At 57.7% G+C, this 14,484-nt stretch overlaps 4 protein-coding genes across 4 annotated transcripts; all 4 read left to right on the forward strand.

The window, feature by feature from the left end:
- Positions 1-125: 125 nt before the first annotated feature.
- POSPLADRAFT_1131499 (hypothetical protein) lies at positions 126-7,974 on the forward strand (the record flags this gene model as incomplete). The annotated part of the gene is made up of 15 exons (XM_024484091.1): positions 126-155; positions 209-455; positions 687-852; positions 902-1,094; positions 1,212-1,595; positions 1,833-2,448; positions 3,983-4,145; positions 4,477-4,508; positions 4,551-4,875; positions 5,059-5,872; positions 5,925-6,191; positions 7,097-7,248; positions 7,399-7,414; positions 7,508-7,519; positions 7,576-7,974. The coding sequence occupies 15 exons, from the start codon at positions 126-128 to the stop codon at positions 7,972-7,974; spliced, it is 3,816 nt and encodes a 1,271-aa protein (XP_024343153.1).
- A 488-nt stretch (positions 7,975-8,462) lies between these two features.
- On the forward strand, positions 8,463-9,778 carry POSPLADRAFT_1082966 (hypothetical protein; the record flags this gene model as incomplete). Its single annotated transcript, XM_024483012.1, has 4 exons — positions 8,463-8,501; positions 8,578-8,678; positions 8,729-8,841; positions 8,892-9,778. Coding segments are annotated over 4 exons (1,140 nt in total), but the record flags the coding sequence as incomplete, so codon positions are not given.
- Positions 9,779-9,884: 106 nt separating this feature from the next.
- POSPLADRAFT_1038596 (hypothetical protein) lies at positions 9,885-11,090 on the forward strand. Its single transcript, XM_024477407.1, has 5 exons — positions 9,885-9,958; positions 10,022-10,310; positions 10,361-10,621; positions 10,676-10,799; positions 10,858-11,090. Exons 1-5 carry the CDS (start codon positions 9,908-9,910, stop codon positions 10,886-10,888), a joined length of 756 nt encoding a protein of 251 aa, XP_024343155.1. The 5' UTR covers positions 9,885-9,907; the 3' UTR covers positions 10,889-11,090.
- A 325-nt stretch (positions 11,091-11,415) lies between these two features.
- POSPLADRAFT_1177828 (hypothetical protein) lies at positions 11,416-14,446 on the forward strand (the record flags this gene model as incomplete). Its single annotated transcript, XM_024488540.1, has 7 exons — positions 11,416-11,740; positions 11,833-12,068; positions 12,128-12,349; positions 12,405-12,917; positions 12,968-13,752; positions 13,806-14,206; positions 14,265-14,446. 7 exons carry the CDS (start codon positions 11,416-11,418, stop codon positions 14,339-14,341), a joined length of 2,559 nt encoding a protein of 852 aa, XP_024343156.1. The 3' UTR covers positions 14,342-14,446.
- Between the last annotated feature and the right edge of the window lie 38 nt (positions 14,447-14,484).

A 14,484-nucleotide genomic window follows, 5' to 3' on the forward strand; every position in this document is an offset into this window, starting at 1 on the left:
CGGCAGGACGCGGCGCGGCATGGCGCGATCACGTGCCGCACCATGCGTTCGCGACGCGTTGGTTCAAGTTTCTGAACACTGTTTGCACATTCCAATCCTTTTCTTCATCTCTCTTCCCGCTCATCATGGCGCCTCCGCCGCCGACTATAATTCACGTAGGCCTGCGTGCTGCTTTGACCATGAGAATGACTCACATTTCGTCAATCAGTGCTCATCGCTCGCAGACTACGAGTACCAGATGACTTCTCTGAGAGACCCCATCCTCATCCCCGAAACCGAGGAGACTTGGGATCGCATAGCCAACGCAATGATTCGTATGACTGCGCTTGTGCGAGGAAACGCGGCTGACTATCCTCTTGAGACTGTGGCGAATGTCCGACCCGTGTCACGACCACTCAACAGTGCAGCGAGCTCTGAGCGGACACGGCTGTCAGGCGTTGCCATAGAACTCTTGAGTGAGCTCGCGCGTGTTCTGGATAGTTCTTTCGACCCCCTCATCCCCCTCTTCTTGCCCGGACTGCTCACAATATGCACGCGGTCGAACAAGGTCTTCATCTCTCGGGCTCGGAGTTGCGTCTTAGCCATCATCGAGCACACACGATCGCCGTCGATTCTGCCCTACCTGGCTGAGTCAACCAAGGACAAGTCAGTATCTCTGCGCTTAGCCGCTGCCGAAGCTACACTAGCTTGTCTCAACGGCTTCAATCCGCCAGACCTGGAGAGAGAGCCACGGGCGCGCGAGATCGAGGGCACGATCCGTCTGACGGCGACAGACGCCAGTGCTGACGTGCGGAAGATCGCGAAGAAAATATTTGAGGCGTACAAGCAGCTTCTACCGAGGCGAGTGGAGAGGTATGTCGCTCTTGGACACCGTACCGCCCATGCACTCATTTTTCTGCAGCTTCACACAGCCACTCACACCCACGGTCAAGAAGTATCTCAATATCAAAGCATCAGCTGCGCCAAGTAGCAATTCGAATCCACCTAGCCGACCCCCATCCTCACAGTCGCTGAACCTCGTGCAAGAGCGGCCACCCAAACAACAGTTCTCATCTTCCACATCTGCTATCCGCTCCAATTCCGGGACCTTCCCGGTGCGTCCCGATCACGGACGGTCTCAATCCTCTTCAGCAGCTGTCATAGCGTCTGAAGCAGAGGCGGAGCGACATGCGATCGCCTCTAACGCTGCATTGCGAGATCTGCCATTGCAGACCCGCAGACCTACGCAGCCACCGCATCGCCTCGGCGGGAAAGTCAAGAGCGATATGGCGCCTCCCGTCTTTATCCCCAAGCGTCCAGACTCGGCGGCCACCACAACCAGCAACCACGAACACGACGACGATGTATTATTCAAGAGTGAACCGAGGGTCGCCGCGTCCGTACCAGGCTCGTCGAGTACAATGCCAGAGCGGCCGCGGACAATCTCACAGTCGCAGCCACAACGACCACCAAGCTCAACAGGGACATTGAATGCAAGGGGACCAATGCGACAGCCCATTCCTCAGGAGCCTCCGAGGGGCGTTCGTAGCGGTCCAATCAGACCAGGGACAATGGGTGCCCCCGGCGGCCAGCCCACCGAGCGGAAGGAACGCGTTGTGGGTGGCGCACGGCGTGTCTTGAGGATGACGCCCACGGAAGAGGTTCCAAGTGCTCCTGCGCCTCCGGAGCCGGCACGCGATATCGCGCTCACAGATCCTGTAGCGGCGTCTACGGGCAGGTCTGCTCTATCGAGGTCTACTGGGACGAAGCCTGCGCCTCCCCCCAAGGCGACGGCTGGGTCGAAGCAAGCCAAGCCCGTGACTAAAGCGAACGAGAAGCCTGTGCCTGTCCAGGCGAGCGAGAAGTTGAAGACCGTGATTGTACTACTGAACGAGAAGCCGAAGCCCGCACCTCCACAGCCGAGTGAGAAGCCGAAGCCTGTACCCTCACGGACAAAGTCCTCGGTGACTGCAGGCACAAAGAGCTCGAACGCGAAGACCGCTAGTGGCTCTGCGGACCAGAAGTCGTCCGCCCATGCAAAGACGGTCAAGAGTAAAGGCGACGCAAAGGTAGCAAAGGCAGCCGTGGCCTCTGTGGAGTCGCGGCCCAGTCGCCAGACGCATGCGCGAGCGCGCTCGAAAACTCCCGCTCTTGTGCCAGTACAGGTCCCGCTACCTCCGAGTCCTGGCCCGGGGGATGCTCCTGCACTGGTACCCCTGCCCCCGAGCCCGGACTTGAGAGAATTAGAGATACCGGCGCTGGTCCCGCTACCTCCCTCACCCCCGCCCTCGCCCCCCATTCCACCTGCTCCTGTAGTGGAGATACCCAGGCCCGTCACACCGAAACGCACACTTGGGCACCTCGCACCTTTGGCGGTAGAGCAAACCCCGATATCTGCCCTCGTCGCGGACATTCAGCGCGGGTTCCTCTTCACGCCCTTCACGCCTTTCACACCAGCCCCTCGCGCTGGTGCGGGTATACCGCCATGCCCACCGCTGAGAGGGCTGAATTTGAGCGCGCTGAACACTGGCCGTGACGAACCTGACAGCCCGAACTGACGGAGCTGTAGTTCGTAGGTTGTCGTAGTCGGGTACCGCTGTCGGATTGATGTCATGCTTTCACATAGCTTTCCACTTACTGCGTCGAGATCGAGTAATCATTTGCGTCGTTGGATTGACTTGTTGCTCGTGCTGAAGCTTCAGAGTCTTTCGTGCTGATCACTCACCACAATTTGTGAAAGATTACAACCACATTGAAATACCATAATCGCAGCGTGCACACGTCCTACTATGTTGCTCGGCAATGACCCATGGAGCCTTGCTATAATGTAGCATCCGTACCCCGCCGGTCTAGAAAGGACGCTACTAGCATCTCTTTGTCCTCTTAAAGGACCTTTGATTTGGAGGAAACGGAACTCGTCTCGGCTATGGAACTTAAATGCACAACCAATCAGTGTCAATGAGGCATATGCACAAGTGTTCCATACTCACAGTGCAGTCCCTAACGCTAACATGGCCCTAATGGGACAGGAAGCGTCTGCCCTTGGCTCTCCGTCTGACGAGGATTTTCTGACCCGAGACACTCCTCTTCCTGGCAAGGAATCCGTGCTTGCGTTTCCTCTTTCGCTGCGAAGGCTGGTACTCGGTACCCCGAGAGCGAAATCGTACTTGCTGAACGACAGACAAGATGGGTGACGTTGTGGTGAGTTTGAGAAGGGAGAATGGGCCACTCAGAGCACTGGAGAGCAATGTAGATGCTGCAGGACGCAGGAAAGTTGATGTGGACGCAGTTGCCGTGGGCAAGCGAGTAGATACCGCGCGCATCGCAACTGGCAGCGTCGGTGGCCTGGCAAGCAGCCGCGAGAGCTGGAAAGGAATGCGCGGCATAGTGGCTTGTCGAGTCCAAGATGCAGAGGCGCGCTCGCTGGCTGGTCGAGGTTGACGCTCGAGTGGTCGATCACTTGGGCAGAGAACGATGTTCGTGTACTGGTCTCCCTCCGTCTGCTGAGCCCCGTTCTCCTCTTCGCCGCCTCATTCTTTCCTTCTGCCTTCATTTTTATGATCTATCATGGCGACTCCTGTATCTGCTAAGACTCGCCAGTCAGGCATCCCAACGCCTGGCAAACCGAGCGGGCTTCCAACCCCTGGCGCCGCGCGAGTACGTTCAACATCGAGCGCAAATCAATACCCTCCGCAGCCACAGGACGATGAGTATGCCGCCAGGGCCTTTGCCGATGCTATCAAGGCCAACGATCCCGCGCTGCACCGCCCGGGACGCTCTAGTGATGTCTCAAATGTGTCTCTCTCGCCATCTACATCTATTACCTTTCCTGCTTCCCAGAGCGGCAGGCGCTCTGTTGCTGGTCGTCCATCCTCCGTCGCGTCATCTTCCTCAGCCATCAGTGCTGCTGCGTCTCGCACGCCTGGAGCTACCCCAAAGGTCCCGGGTCCACGTCCTGCCAGTCGTCAGTCTGATGTCTTCACGCGAAGCGCCAGTCGCGCAGGGAGGTCATTCGAGGAAGGCGATAACGTCAGAATTGAGTCCCTCGGTTATGAAGGTACGTTAAAGTACCTTGGGGAGATCGACGGGAAGCCTGGTCACTGGGCTGGGGTCGAGTTAAGCGGAGGCTTTGCTGGGAAGGGCAAAAATAATGGCGCTGTCAATGGGTAAGCCATCTATCTCGTTTCTCTGTCGATACGCCTCCCGGTCATACTGCGGCCGTGCCTTGCTTCGTGCTGCGTCTATCCTGCGTGAAATCTGTACAACGGCTTCACTCCATCGCGATACCCACGTACGTGAATGGAGATCCTCGATACATCAAGCGCACGATAGCAAAGGCTTTCGGTTCATGACGCGTCGCGCATCTGCAACTTCATCTTTGCTCTGCGAAGGTACCTTGGAGACTAAGCGGAGCAAGGATTAAGCTTAAGGTTGCTATTTCAATAACCTCTCCCGCGTTATATCTTGCAGCCATGATGCTCATGCACATTCATGAAGGAAGCAATACTTTGTGTGCCCTCCAAACTGTGGTGTGTTTGTTGCCTCGACGAAGCTATCTGCGCCCACTGTAGGCTCGTCGCGACCATCGTCCGTTGCTTCCTCCCGCAACGGGCGGATCACGCCCTCGTTTTCCTTGTCTGGCAGGATCACCCCGTCTGCTTCCACTTCTACGTCTACTGGTCGTAAAACGCCGTCCTTCTCCAACGGCCGTGCCACCCCTTCTCTTCCAAATGGTCGCGTTACTCCATCTGCAGGTCGCAAGACTCCCGGCGGCCCTGTTCCTGCGACACGAGCACGCTCGGTCACCGGAAATGCTCGTGCGGCCGTCGATGCTATCACGCCTGTGCGCCCCGCTGCTGCTCAAAACATCATCACGCCCGGCTCGCGAGCATCGAAGTATGTCGGGGTGACAGCTCGGCAGCTCAGCTCACGCGGATCGGGGACGGCCAGTCCATCGCGAGTCTCTTCGGGACTGAACAGCCCGACACGGACTGCTGGGAAATCGTCACCGGCGCATTTCTCTTCTCCACCACGCTCCTTACCCTCACCATTCAACACACCCAAAGCGTCCTATGGTAGCCGTACGTCGGGCATCGGCGTGGGGGTACCACCCGGTAGTCCCTCGAGGCGTAACACCCCGCGTGCTCGCGTGCCAAGCGGTATCGCCATGCCTCCGCCTGCCTCACCGTCAATAAAATCGGGACGCTCTATCTCGGTGACGATGAGCGATCAAGGCTTCAGCCACCGGGGCGCCAATTCACTCACCGACTTAGAGAGCAATGGGAAGGCCCTTCAAGACAAGATCGCCCAGCTCATGGCCGGTCGCGTCCCCCGGCCAGGCTCGTCCGCATCAGGCGGTTCTTCCGGACATTCTGAAGAGCTGCAACAGGAGATCGAAAGACTGCATGCACGCCTGACCGCTGCAGAAGACGAGAATCGGCGGCTTCGAGAAAGCACAGACGCACAGAACGGGGCCGTTCAGCGCGCTGAGAAGCTCGCCGCGGAGCAGAAGCAGAGCGCGACGCGGATCACGGAGTTGGAGTCAACCGTCCGCGCCAACGAGCGTCTGTTGAACGAGCGGGAGACGGCCATTGAGGCGGTCGAACGAGCGGCGAAGGAGAAAGAGGCGGACATCGAGAAGATCAAGAGCGATGCGGATGCGCGTCTCAGGGACATCCAGAGCAAGTTGGATGACAAGGAGGCGCTCGTGGACAACCTCAAGGAGCTGATCGAGGCGAAGGAGGGCCTGCAGACAGAGAACGATGCGGTCCTACAGGCAAAGAATGCCGAAATTACGCTCCTGGAGGCGCGCGTGCAGAAAGCGTACGCGGAGCTGGAGGATGAGAGGCAAGAGCTGGGCGCCCAGGTCGAGGAGCTGCGGAAAGCAGGGCAGGTTCGCGTGCAATCAGTACTCCGTAGAATCAAAGGGCTAATTTTGACCGCAGGAAACTATTGCGTTGTACGAGGAGCGCCTCAGTGCGGCAGACACACAACGATATGAGCTTGAGGATCTTATCGCATCGCTCGACGAGCAGCTCCGTGCTAAGCTGGAACCACTGTCCCCTGTCACCGCTCAGAGGCAAGCCACCTCTGCCGTCGAAATCGACAATGAGTCACTCCGAGAGCAGGTACAGCATCTGCAGAAGCGAATTGCGGTATTGGAAGACCAGCTCGAGGAGGCGCATGCGACGTTCGATAGAGAGGAGGCTGCCGTGCGCGAACGCGCCAAGCGATACAAGGAGAGGGAGGACGCGCTGCAGCAGGAGGTGAACGACGGCAAGAAGGAAGTCGAACGTCTCCTAAAGACGGAAGAGAGTGCTCGTCAGCGTATCGAGGAGATGGACGATGCACTGAGAGAGAACAAGCACGCTCTGGAGAACGCACGGGCGGAGATTGAGATTCTCAGGAGCGAGATCGCCGTAAGTGCTCTACCACATGTGGGCATGAGGTCTATGCTTATTGCTCTCATTTTGCAGGCTCTGGAGAGTATCACGTCTGGCATCACGGATTCCAACTCGTCAGAGAAGGTGGCTGATCTGGTACAACGGTCTACCACTCGCTTGACGGAGGAGATCGCCCACCTCAAGCAGCGGCTTGCTGAGTCTGACGCGCAGTCATCGCACGTTTCAGCAAGTGCGAGCTCGGACCATATTGTTCAGGACCTGCGCGAACTTGTTGCAAACCTACAAGCCGAGAGAGATTCGGTAAGTGTGTCACTGAAGTGTGTTCGGTTTATGGAGCTCACTTTCCGAGGATAGCTGCAACAAATGTGCGAAGAGCATGCCGCAGAGCTGGAGAATATCCGCAAGAAATCGAATCGCGATGTGCCCGTCAATGCCGTGGAATCCGGGAAGACACCCTCCAAGCACGATCTCGCTGCGGCCCGCGACGAGATCACTGGCCTCAAGTGAGTATCTCCGTTACTATTTAAGTGCTGTCCAACCAATATAGCGCAGACACATCGTCCAAGAGCTGCAGAAGGAGAATTCGGCTGCTGCACAGCGGAACAAGGTCTTGGAATCCGAGAACAGATTACTTCTATCAGAGACAGAGCAGCTCCGGGAGGTGAGGACAAACGAAGATGTTGTTGCATCGTGAAATTAATTATGTGATGTAGGATCTGAAGGTTCTCGAGGAGAACATAGAACAGAGCATTCTCCGCGAGGAGGCTCTGGAGTCCAGCGACGGTAGTGTTCCGACATCTGCGGCGGGGGACGTCGCGGTGCTTCACAAGAAATATGAGGTATATGCGATCGCTTCTGTCCTCTGGTAGGTTACTGATCATTGTCGACACAGGCCGAGCTGGAGCAAGTTCGCAGGAGGCTTGCAGAGGCAGAAATGAAAAGTGCACGGACGATCCATGACGTATGTACACCAGGACCATAACGTGTTGCCTGCTCGCTAACGATTCCTCTACAGCTTAACAAAGAGATCGGTGAGCTGGAGACGCTCGTTGAGTCAAAGGTATGTTGCTGCCCTCCTTGTTTTTAGTGTGTCATTGAATTGACGGGTGTATGTCTTTCTCTAGATCTACCGTGAAGTAAGTGTTCGCGCGCTATGTATACAGCTACATGTTGTTGAGTAAAACGGCTGCAGGATGAGCTCGAGCGCGAGCTTGAACGCCTCCGGGAGAAAGTTGCGCGCTCCCAGAAGAAATCGTCGAAACTATCGACCGAGCCGCCAGCCGCACCGCCGGACGAGCGACCTGTGGGCTCGGGCGCGAAGAAAATATCCACGGAGCCCGTCTCCGCGGGCACGCAGGAGGTCTGCGAGATCTGCGAGCGGCCGGGGCACGACATCTTCACGTGCGACCTGCTCAAGGACGACGTCGCCCCGATGCCCATGTCCGCGCCCGCGATGTCGACGTCCATGTCCATGTCGTCCATGTCGTCCATGTCGATGGGGGGAGACGCGGACGAGGAGCTGTTCTGCGAGGACTGCGAGGGGCGCGGGCACACCGCGGAGAACTGCCCGCACTCGCTGGACGTTTTCTGAGTTGGCTTGTTGTTTGGTGCTGGGCGCCTGGGCGCCCTGGACACTGCTCCTCACTCATTTGCACACCTTATACCAGTCTCTGTCTCACTCATCGCCCTGTTCACCGTTCACCGTCCACCGTTCACCGTTCACCGTTCACCCAAGCCCTCTCACCGCTCCATTAATCGGCCCGCTCGCGATATACCCCTGCACGTCGCGCACGCGGATGTATTCTGACCATGCTGTCCTGATACTCTCGTTCTTTGCGCTTGGTTAACATTATTAAAATACTGGCATACGTAGATACACATGATACAGATGGAGATAATGCACTGAGCTATGTCTGATGCAAAGGCTGCCGGCCTGCGGCGCGACTCATCCAGGAGAACGGGATAAGATAGGATAAGATAGACGTGCTAGTTGCACCGTTTCTCAATGTTCGATCGTGAACGCACATCTTAGCCATGGATATCTGGGAGCACCTATCGTCAGGCGATGGTATCGAACTGCAGACGATCAAGACGATCGACATGCATACATCCGGGGAGGTACGCCGAGCTTACAGCAGCCTGTCCTCCCGGATATGATCATAATACTAAGTAGTGTTTGTGTGCTTGGTAACAGCCCACTCGGATTGTCATCTCAGGTTGTCCCGAGCTGAAGGGGCGGACACTACTGGAGAAGCGGGCATTTGCAAGAGAGAAAATGGACCACCTCCGAAAGCGGTGAGACGCACGTAGCTAGTGAGGCAGAAGCGCACTGAGACCGTATCCAGTCTGATGATGGAGCCACGAGGGCATGCGGAGATGTACGGAGCACTACTGGTGCGACACACGGAACTGACGGAGAATGGGGAGGCAGACATCGGCGTGCTCTTCATGCATAACGGTCAGTCCAAATTGTGTGCATATGAGCAGTCGACTGGAATATAGTCGCAGAGGGATACTCCACAATGTGCGGACATGCGACGATCGCGCTGGGGCGGTTCCTGGTTGATACACACGACGAGCGAATCTTTCCGCAACGAGGGCAACTCATCAAAGACGAGAGGGGGGACGTGGAGCTGCGGCTGCACGCGCCTTGCGGTGTCGTACGTCTAGGCGTACCAGTAATGGCAGCAGAGGGACGTGGTCTGCGGTCGGACCCGACGTGCCGGGTACGGTTCGTGAGCGTGCCGAGCTTCGTGTCCGCACGCGACGTGCTGGTCGAGATCCCGGAGGAGGCACGCTGGACGGCGCTGAGGGCAGCGGGGAGGACGGGCGTGCGCGTGGACGTCGCGTACGGCGGGGCGTTCTACGCGTTCGTGAGTGCGGCGGAGTTGGGTTTTACCAATGGCCTGCGGGGAACCACAGTACGCGAGCTGGACGCGGCCACCGCTGCGGTGAAGCGGGCGGTAGCGGCGCTGCCCGGGGTGGTCGCACACCCGAGTGAGCGTGCGCTGGAGTACCTTTACGGCGTAATCGTGACGGAGGGCCCGGCGGATGACCCGGCGACAGACGGGGGCCTGAGCGCGTGCTTCTTCGCGGACCAGCAGCTGGACCGGTCGCCGACGGGCTCCGGCGTGAGCGCGCGCGTTGCCCTGGCCGTCGCGGCGGGGAAGCTGAGCGTCGGCGAGCCGGCCGAGTTCCACTCGCTGGTGAGCATGGCGGACGCGGGGAGCGCGTTCACTGGGGCGGCGGTAGAGACGGCGGTGATGGCCGACGGCGGTGATGGCGGGCGGCAGTGGGACGCGGTGAGGGTGGAGGTGAGCGGGCGGGCGTTCTACACGGGCGCACACGCGTTTGTGGCGGAGACCGGGGACGGCCTGGCGGGGGCTGGGGTGATCGCGCCTGCCTGATGCGCACCAGTGTCTATGACGTACTGTGATGTCATCCCTCCTCTTATATATTCTCGAGGGGGCACTCTCTTGTGTTCCAACTTTGCCCGCTCATCTGCATCCACCCTCATCGTCGCCATGTCCTACGCGTCCGTTGCTGCCCAGAACGCCCCGCCCCCTTCCCAGCAGGTGCATACATGGGCTCACTTTGTACCCTTACGCGACCATGACCACTCTGACCTCTTCTCTCAGCCTCGCCCCGACCCCGCGCTGCTCACCACAGAACCCCCCTCTGCAAACAATATCACAGACGACGCGGCCAAGGTCAACATCGTTTCCTCCGACTTCCGCTCCAACCCCGCCACCGAAACCTCTGTCAACGCGCCTGCAGGGCATGCGACAGGTACTCCTGTATCCCATAACGCGAGGGGCAAGGCCAAGCGGTATCTCCACGAGGCAGAGAAAGAGGGCTTCTACGTCTGGGAAGTAGCGAAACAATATCTCCTACGCCCGGGTGTTGCAGGCGGTCTCCTTGGCCTCGGTGTGTTTTACTTTTGGTGATGCTACGGTCTGGTGCTAACACAGGTGTAGTAAATGTCGGCCTCATCTCTGCCGCAGGGTACGCGTTCTACACTAAGCCATACCTACGCCGTGAAAACCGCGCCCTCGCATCCACGGCGGCTGCCGCATTTGTCCTCCTCTCTGGAGAGTCCTACGCAGCTGAAAAGTACCGCCAGACTCCCAGAGGCCAGGCCGAGGAGCGCAAGGCAAAGGAGGAAGGTGCAGCCGTATACCGCTGCGCCAAGGAACATCTTCTGCGTCCTGGTGTCCTTGGTGGTCTTCTCGGCGTCCGTGAGTAATCACTTTAATCCCGCGCTTCGCAGGTTGATCGAGCGGCCTGCACAGTGAACGCGGGTGTCCTTGGTACCGTTGGTTACTTCGCATACAAGGAATGGGATCGTCCCCAATGGGACAGGCGAATTGTGTCCGCCATCTCTGTTGGCCTGTTAACGTTGTGGTCTGGTGAAGGGTACGAGTTGTTCTCTCGATTCATCAAGTATCGTGCTGAGCCATGCTATCTCTCGTAGATATGTGGCAGAACGTGCAACCCGTCGCTAAGCGGGATTATTCTTGAATTTGAAGGACGCTCACTTTAGTGCGCCCATGACGTACTTAATCTGGTCCGCGTATTGTACTACCCACCTCCTTTGTGGATCATGCATACAGTATATGTCTGTTCCCCCCTTCAATACATTGTTGTACTCTGGATGGACGCATACACGCTGTAAGCGGTGAATGGTTATTGGCTCCCAGAAGTGTTAGCAAAGAAGAGAGAGCATTGAGCTGGAACCAATACAGTGCATCACATTGGAGTTGAGCAGGATGCAATCTGGGGAAGCAGTCTCGATTTGGCAACCCCAGCGGCAGGGGCCGAAACTCAAATTTTCCCAAGTCCACTCAAGACGTCGGCTCACTCAGGCTCCTGCGCTCGGTTCCGCCTCTAGTCATCCCAGGCTTCTTCATATCCTTGCCATCTCATCGCAGCGGACCTATACCAACCGCAACATCTAACAGCCATCATGTCTCGCTTCTTCCGTCAAGCAGGCGACAGCGACAGCGAGAGTGAGTCCTCTGAGGAGGAGCTCATGTCCAGCGACGACGAGGGTGCCGCCGCTGCGAAGCCCCCAAAGACTCGCACCACACGCACTGCGGGTAGTGGCTCGGACTCAGATTCAGATTCGGATGAGGACGCGAGCGAGGATGAGAGCGAGAACAGTGAGGAGGAGCAGGCCGGCGCGACGAAAAAGCGCTCGCGCTTCCTGCGCACGGAGAGCGACGATGAGGAGAGCGACGAGGACGTGAAGAGGGTGGTGAAGAGCGCGCGCGATAAGCGGCTCGACGAGATGGAGGCGTGCGGGAAGACGATGGACAATGCGCTCAAGATCAACGACTGGGTGGCAATCTCGAATGGTGCGTAGCCTTTTGTCTATCCTCGCTGTCCACCGGCCCTCGTGTGTCGTGAAGAGTGAGATGGAATGCTTATTGGTGATGGTGTGGTGTAGAATTCGACAAGCTCGTGCGCATGGTGCAGCGGCAGCAGAACGTCGCGGAGCCCGTCCCTCCGTTCTACATACGCACGCTCATAAATCTGGAGAGCTCACTCAACAATGCGGTCGCGAAGGAGAAGGAGTCGAAGAAGAAGATGAATGCGACCAACGCGCGCGGACTCAACGGCATGAAGCAGAAGGTGAAGAAAGTAATGAAGGAGTATGAGACCGAGATCAAGCGCTTACAGTCGGTCCGTTCGTCCCTCCTCTGCTTCTCCTAACTTGCTGATGACCGCTGTTGCTGAATTAGGATCCGGATGCATTTGAGCGCGAGTATCAAGCAGCGGTCGCTCCTGCCGAGGCTGCAGCCGCGCCGAAAGCGAAAAAGGCGAAGAAGCCCACGGCGGAGAGTGACGAAGAGGAGGATGTGGATGCATTTACGACCGTGGGCAAGGGCGGCAAGACCATGCAATTCACGGCGGATAGCATCTTCAAGAACCTGCAGATGGTGCAGGAGGCCCGTGGAAAAAAGGTGTGTACGCCGATCTTATTGATGTACAGTAGTGACTAAAGTCATTTCTTTGTAGAACACCGACAGGCAGGAGCAAATCCGCATTCTGGAAAAGCTTCTGGACGTTGCAGTCACGGCGTACCAACGCATCCGTGTGCTGCTCACACTCGTATCTGCGCGCTTCGACTACAACTCGTCCGTCTCGACTCACATGCCGGCCGACCTGTGGGTATCCGCCCAGCGCGAGGTGGATCAGCTCATCGCTATCGTGTTGAAGGAGCCGGGATACTCTATTCAGGAGATAACGGAGGACTACGACGAGCTTGCGGAGCGCTCGCCAGAGACGGAGAAGGACGGCGTCGTGCGCATCCGCGGGAGCATCATCAGCTTCGTCGACCGCCTAGACGACGAGTTCACAAAGAGCTTGCAGAACATCGATCCGCACGGGACGGAGTATGTCGACCGGCTGAAGGACGAGAAGGATCTGTACTGCACGATCTGCCGCTCGCAGGCGCTGTATGAGCAGCTGAAGCAGGAGGACCCGCTCGGTCGTGTAATCATGCGCCGGTTGGAGCACATCTACTCGAAGGTGGGCTGAGATTACTATATGTGCTTGCAAGGTCACTGATTGTGCCGTAGCCTGATCCCGTTGTTCATGCACTCGAATCTACTGTCGCGGTGTCAGACATCAAGCCGTCCATTGTCGTCTCTAGTGACGGCGAGACGTCGTCCCTCATCCACTCCCTCTGTGTCCACCTCTACAAGTCCAGCAACTCGTTCCTCCGTACGCGTGCCATGCTCTCCCATATATATCACTATGCCCTCCACAACGACTTCCACACCGCGCGGGACATGCTCCTGATGTCGCATCTTCAAGAGTCGATTTACTCTGCTGATGTTGCGACACAGATCCTCTACAACCGCACCGTTGTACAGCTCGGTCTGAGCGCTTTCCGATGCGGTCTGATCAAGGAGGCACAGGCGACGTTACAGGACATCTTTGCCACACAGCGGGTGAAGGAGCTCCTGGCGCAGGGCGTGCACCAGCAGCGCTACCAGGTTCTCTCGCCAGAGCAAGAGAAGGCGGAGCGCCAGCGTCAGCTGCCATTCCACATGCACATCAACACGGAGTTGCTTGAGGCAGCATTCCTCGTATCAAGCATGCTCGTCGAGATCCCCCTCCTTGCGAGCATCGACAACGAGGAGCAGAAGCGCAAGGCGATCTCAAAGCCGTTCAGGCGCCTGCTCGACTTTGCCGACCGCCAGGTGTTCACGGGCCCGCCCGAGAGCACGCGCGACCACATCATGCAGGCGAGCAAGGCGCTGCAGAACGGTGAGTGGGAGAAGTGCCGCGACCTCATCCAGAGCATCAAGATCTGGAGCTTGATGCCGGAGTGCACCTCGGTCAAGGAGATGCTCGCCAAGTATGTCTTCCTGCATATGGTGATCGGAATCGCTGGACTGACCTTACTTCCAGGCGGATACAGGAGGAGGGCCTGCGCACGTATCTTTTCACGTATGCGCCCCATTACACCACACTGTCCCTTTCTCTTCTCTCGCGGACGTTCTCGCTGCCCTTGCGCGCCGTGACCTCCATCGTCTCGAAGATGATCTGGAGCGAGGAGCTATCCGCGTCGCTCGACCAGCAGGCGGGCGTTCTCATCTTCTACCGTATCGAGCTGTCGCGCACACAACAGCTCGCCCAAGTGCTCGCCGACAAGGTGAACAGTCTGGTCGAGCAGAATGAAAAGGCGCTTGATGTCAAGCTTGGCCCGACCGCGTCGTGGAACGACCGGGCTGACGGTGGCAAGGGCGAGAAGCGTGGCGAACAGACGGCAGAGCGGCGACGCGGTGGTGACCGGAGGGGTGGTGCTCGTGGTCAGTATTACTTTTTTCGAACGCTCTTTGGGATGTCGTTCTAACTCATTCTGCACAGGTGGCTCGCGAGGCCGTGGGTCAAGGTTTGCCCAGGGTCTTGGGAATCAGATGGCGGGCACTCAGAGGACTCGGTGATCGCTTCCGTATTTTTGCTATTTACGTTTTGTCACGGTTCTGTTTTTCTGTATCCATGTCATGATGTCTGAGAAAGTGTATGCGAACACGGCTGTATGTTCTTCATGTAAGATCATCTGGCAGCGAGGTCTATCACACTACAA

The sequence above is a fragment of the Postia placenta genome (genome assembly GCF_002117355.1).
Source record: "Postia placenta MAD-698-R-SB12 unplaced genomic scaffold POSPLAscaffold_2, whole genome shotgun sequence".
Classification (NCBI taxonomy): domain Eukaryota; kingdom Fungi; phylum Basidiomycota; class Agaricomycetes; order Polyporales; family Adustoporiaceae; genus Rhodonia; species Rhodonia placenta.

What these genes read in the sequence shown, in the direction of transcription:
- POSPLADRAFT_1038596 (XM_024477407.1), top strand. Translation starts at nt 9,908, where the DNA reads ATGTCCTACGCGTCCGTTGCTGCCCAGAACGCCCCGCCCCCTTCCCAG. An exon ending in CCCCGCCCCCTTCCCAGCAG is followed by an intron (nt 9,959 to 10,021) that starts GTGCATACATGG and finishes CTCTTCTCTCAG; the next exon opens with CCTCGCCCCGACCCCGCGCT. An exon ending in TGGTGGTCTTCTCGGCGTCC is followed by an intron (nt 10,622 to 10,675) that starts GTGAGTAATCAC and finishes CGGCCTGCACAG; the next exon opens with TGAACGCGGGTGTCCTTGGT.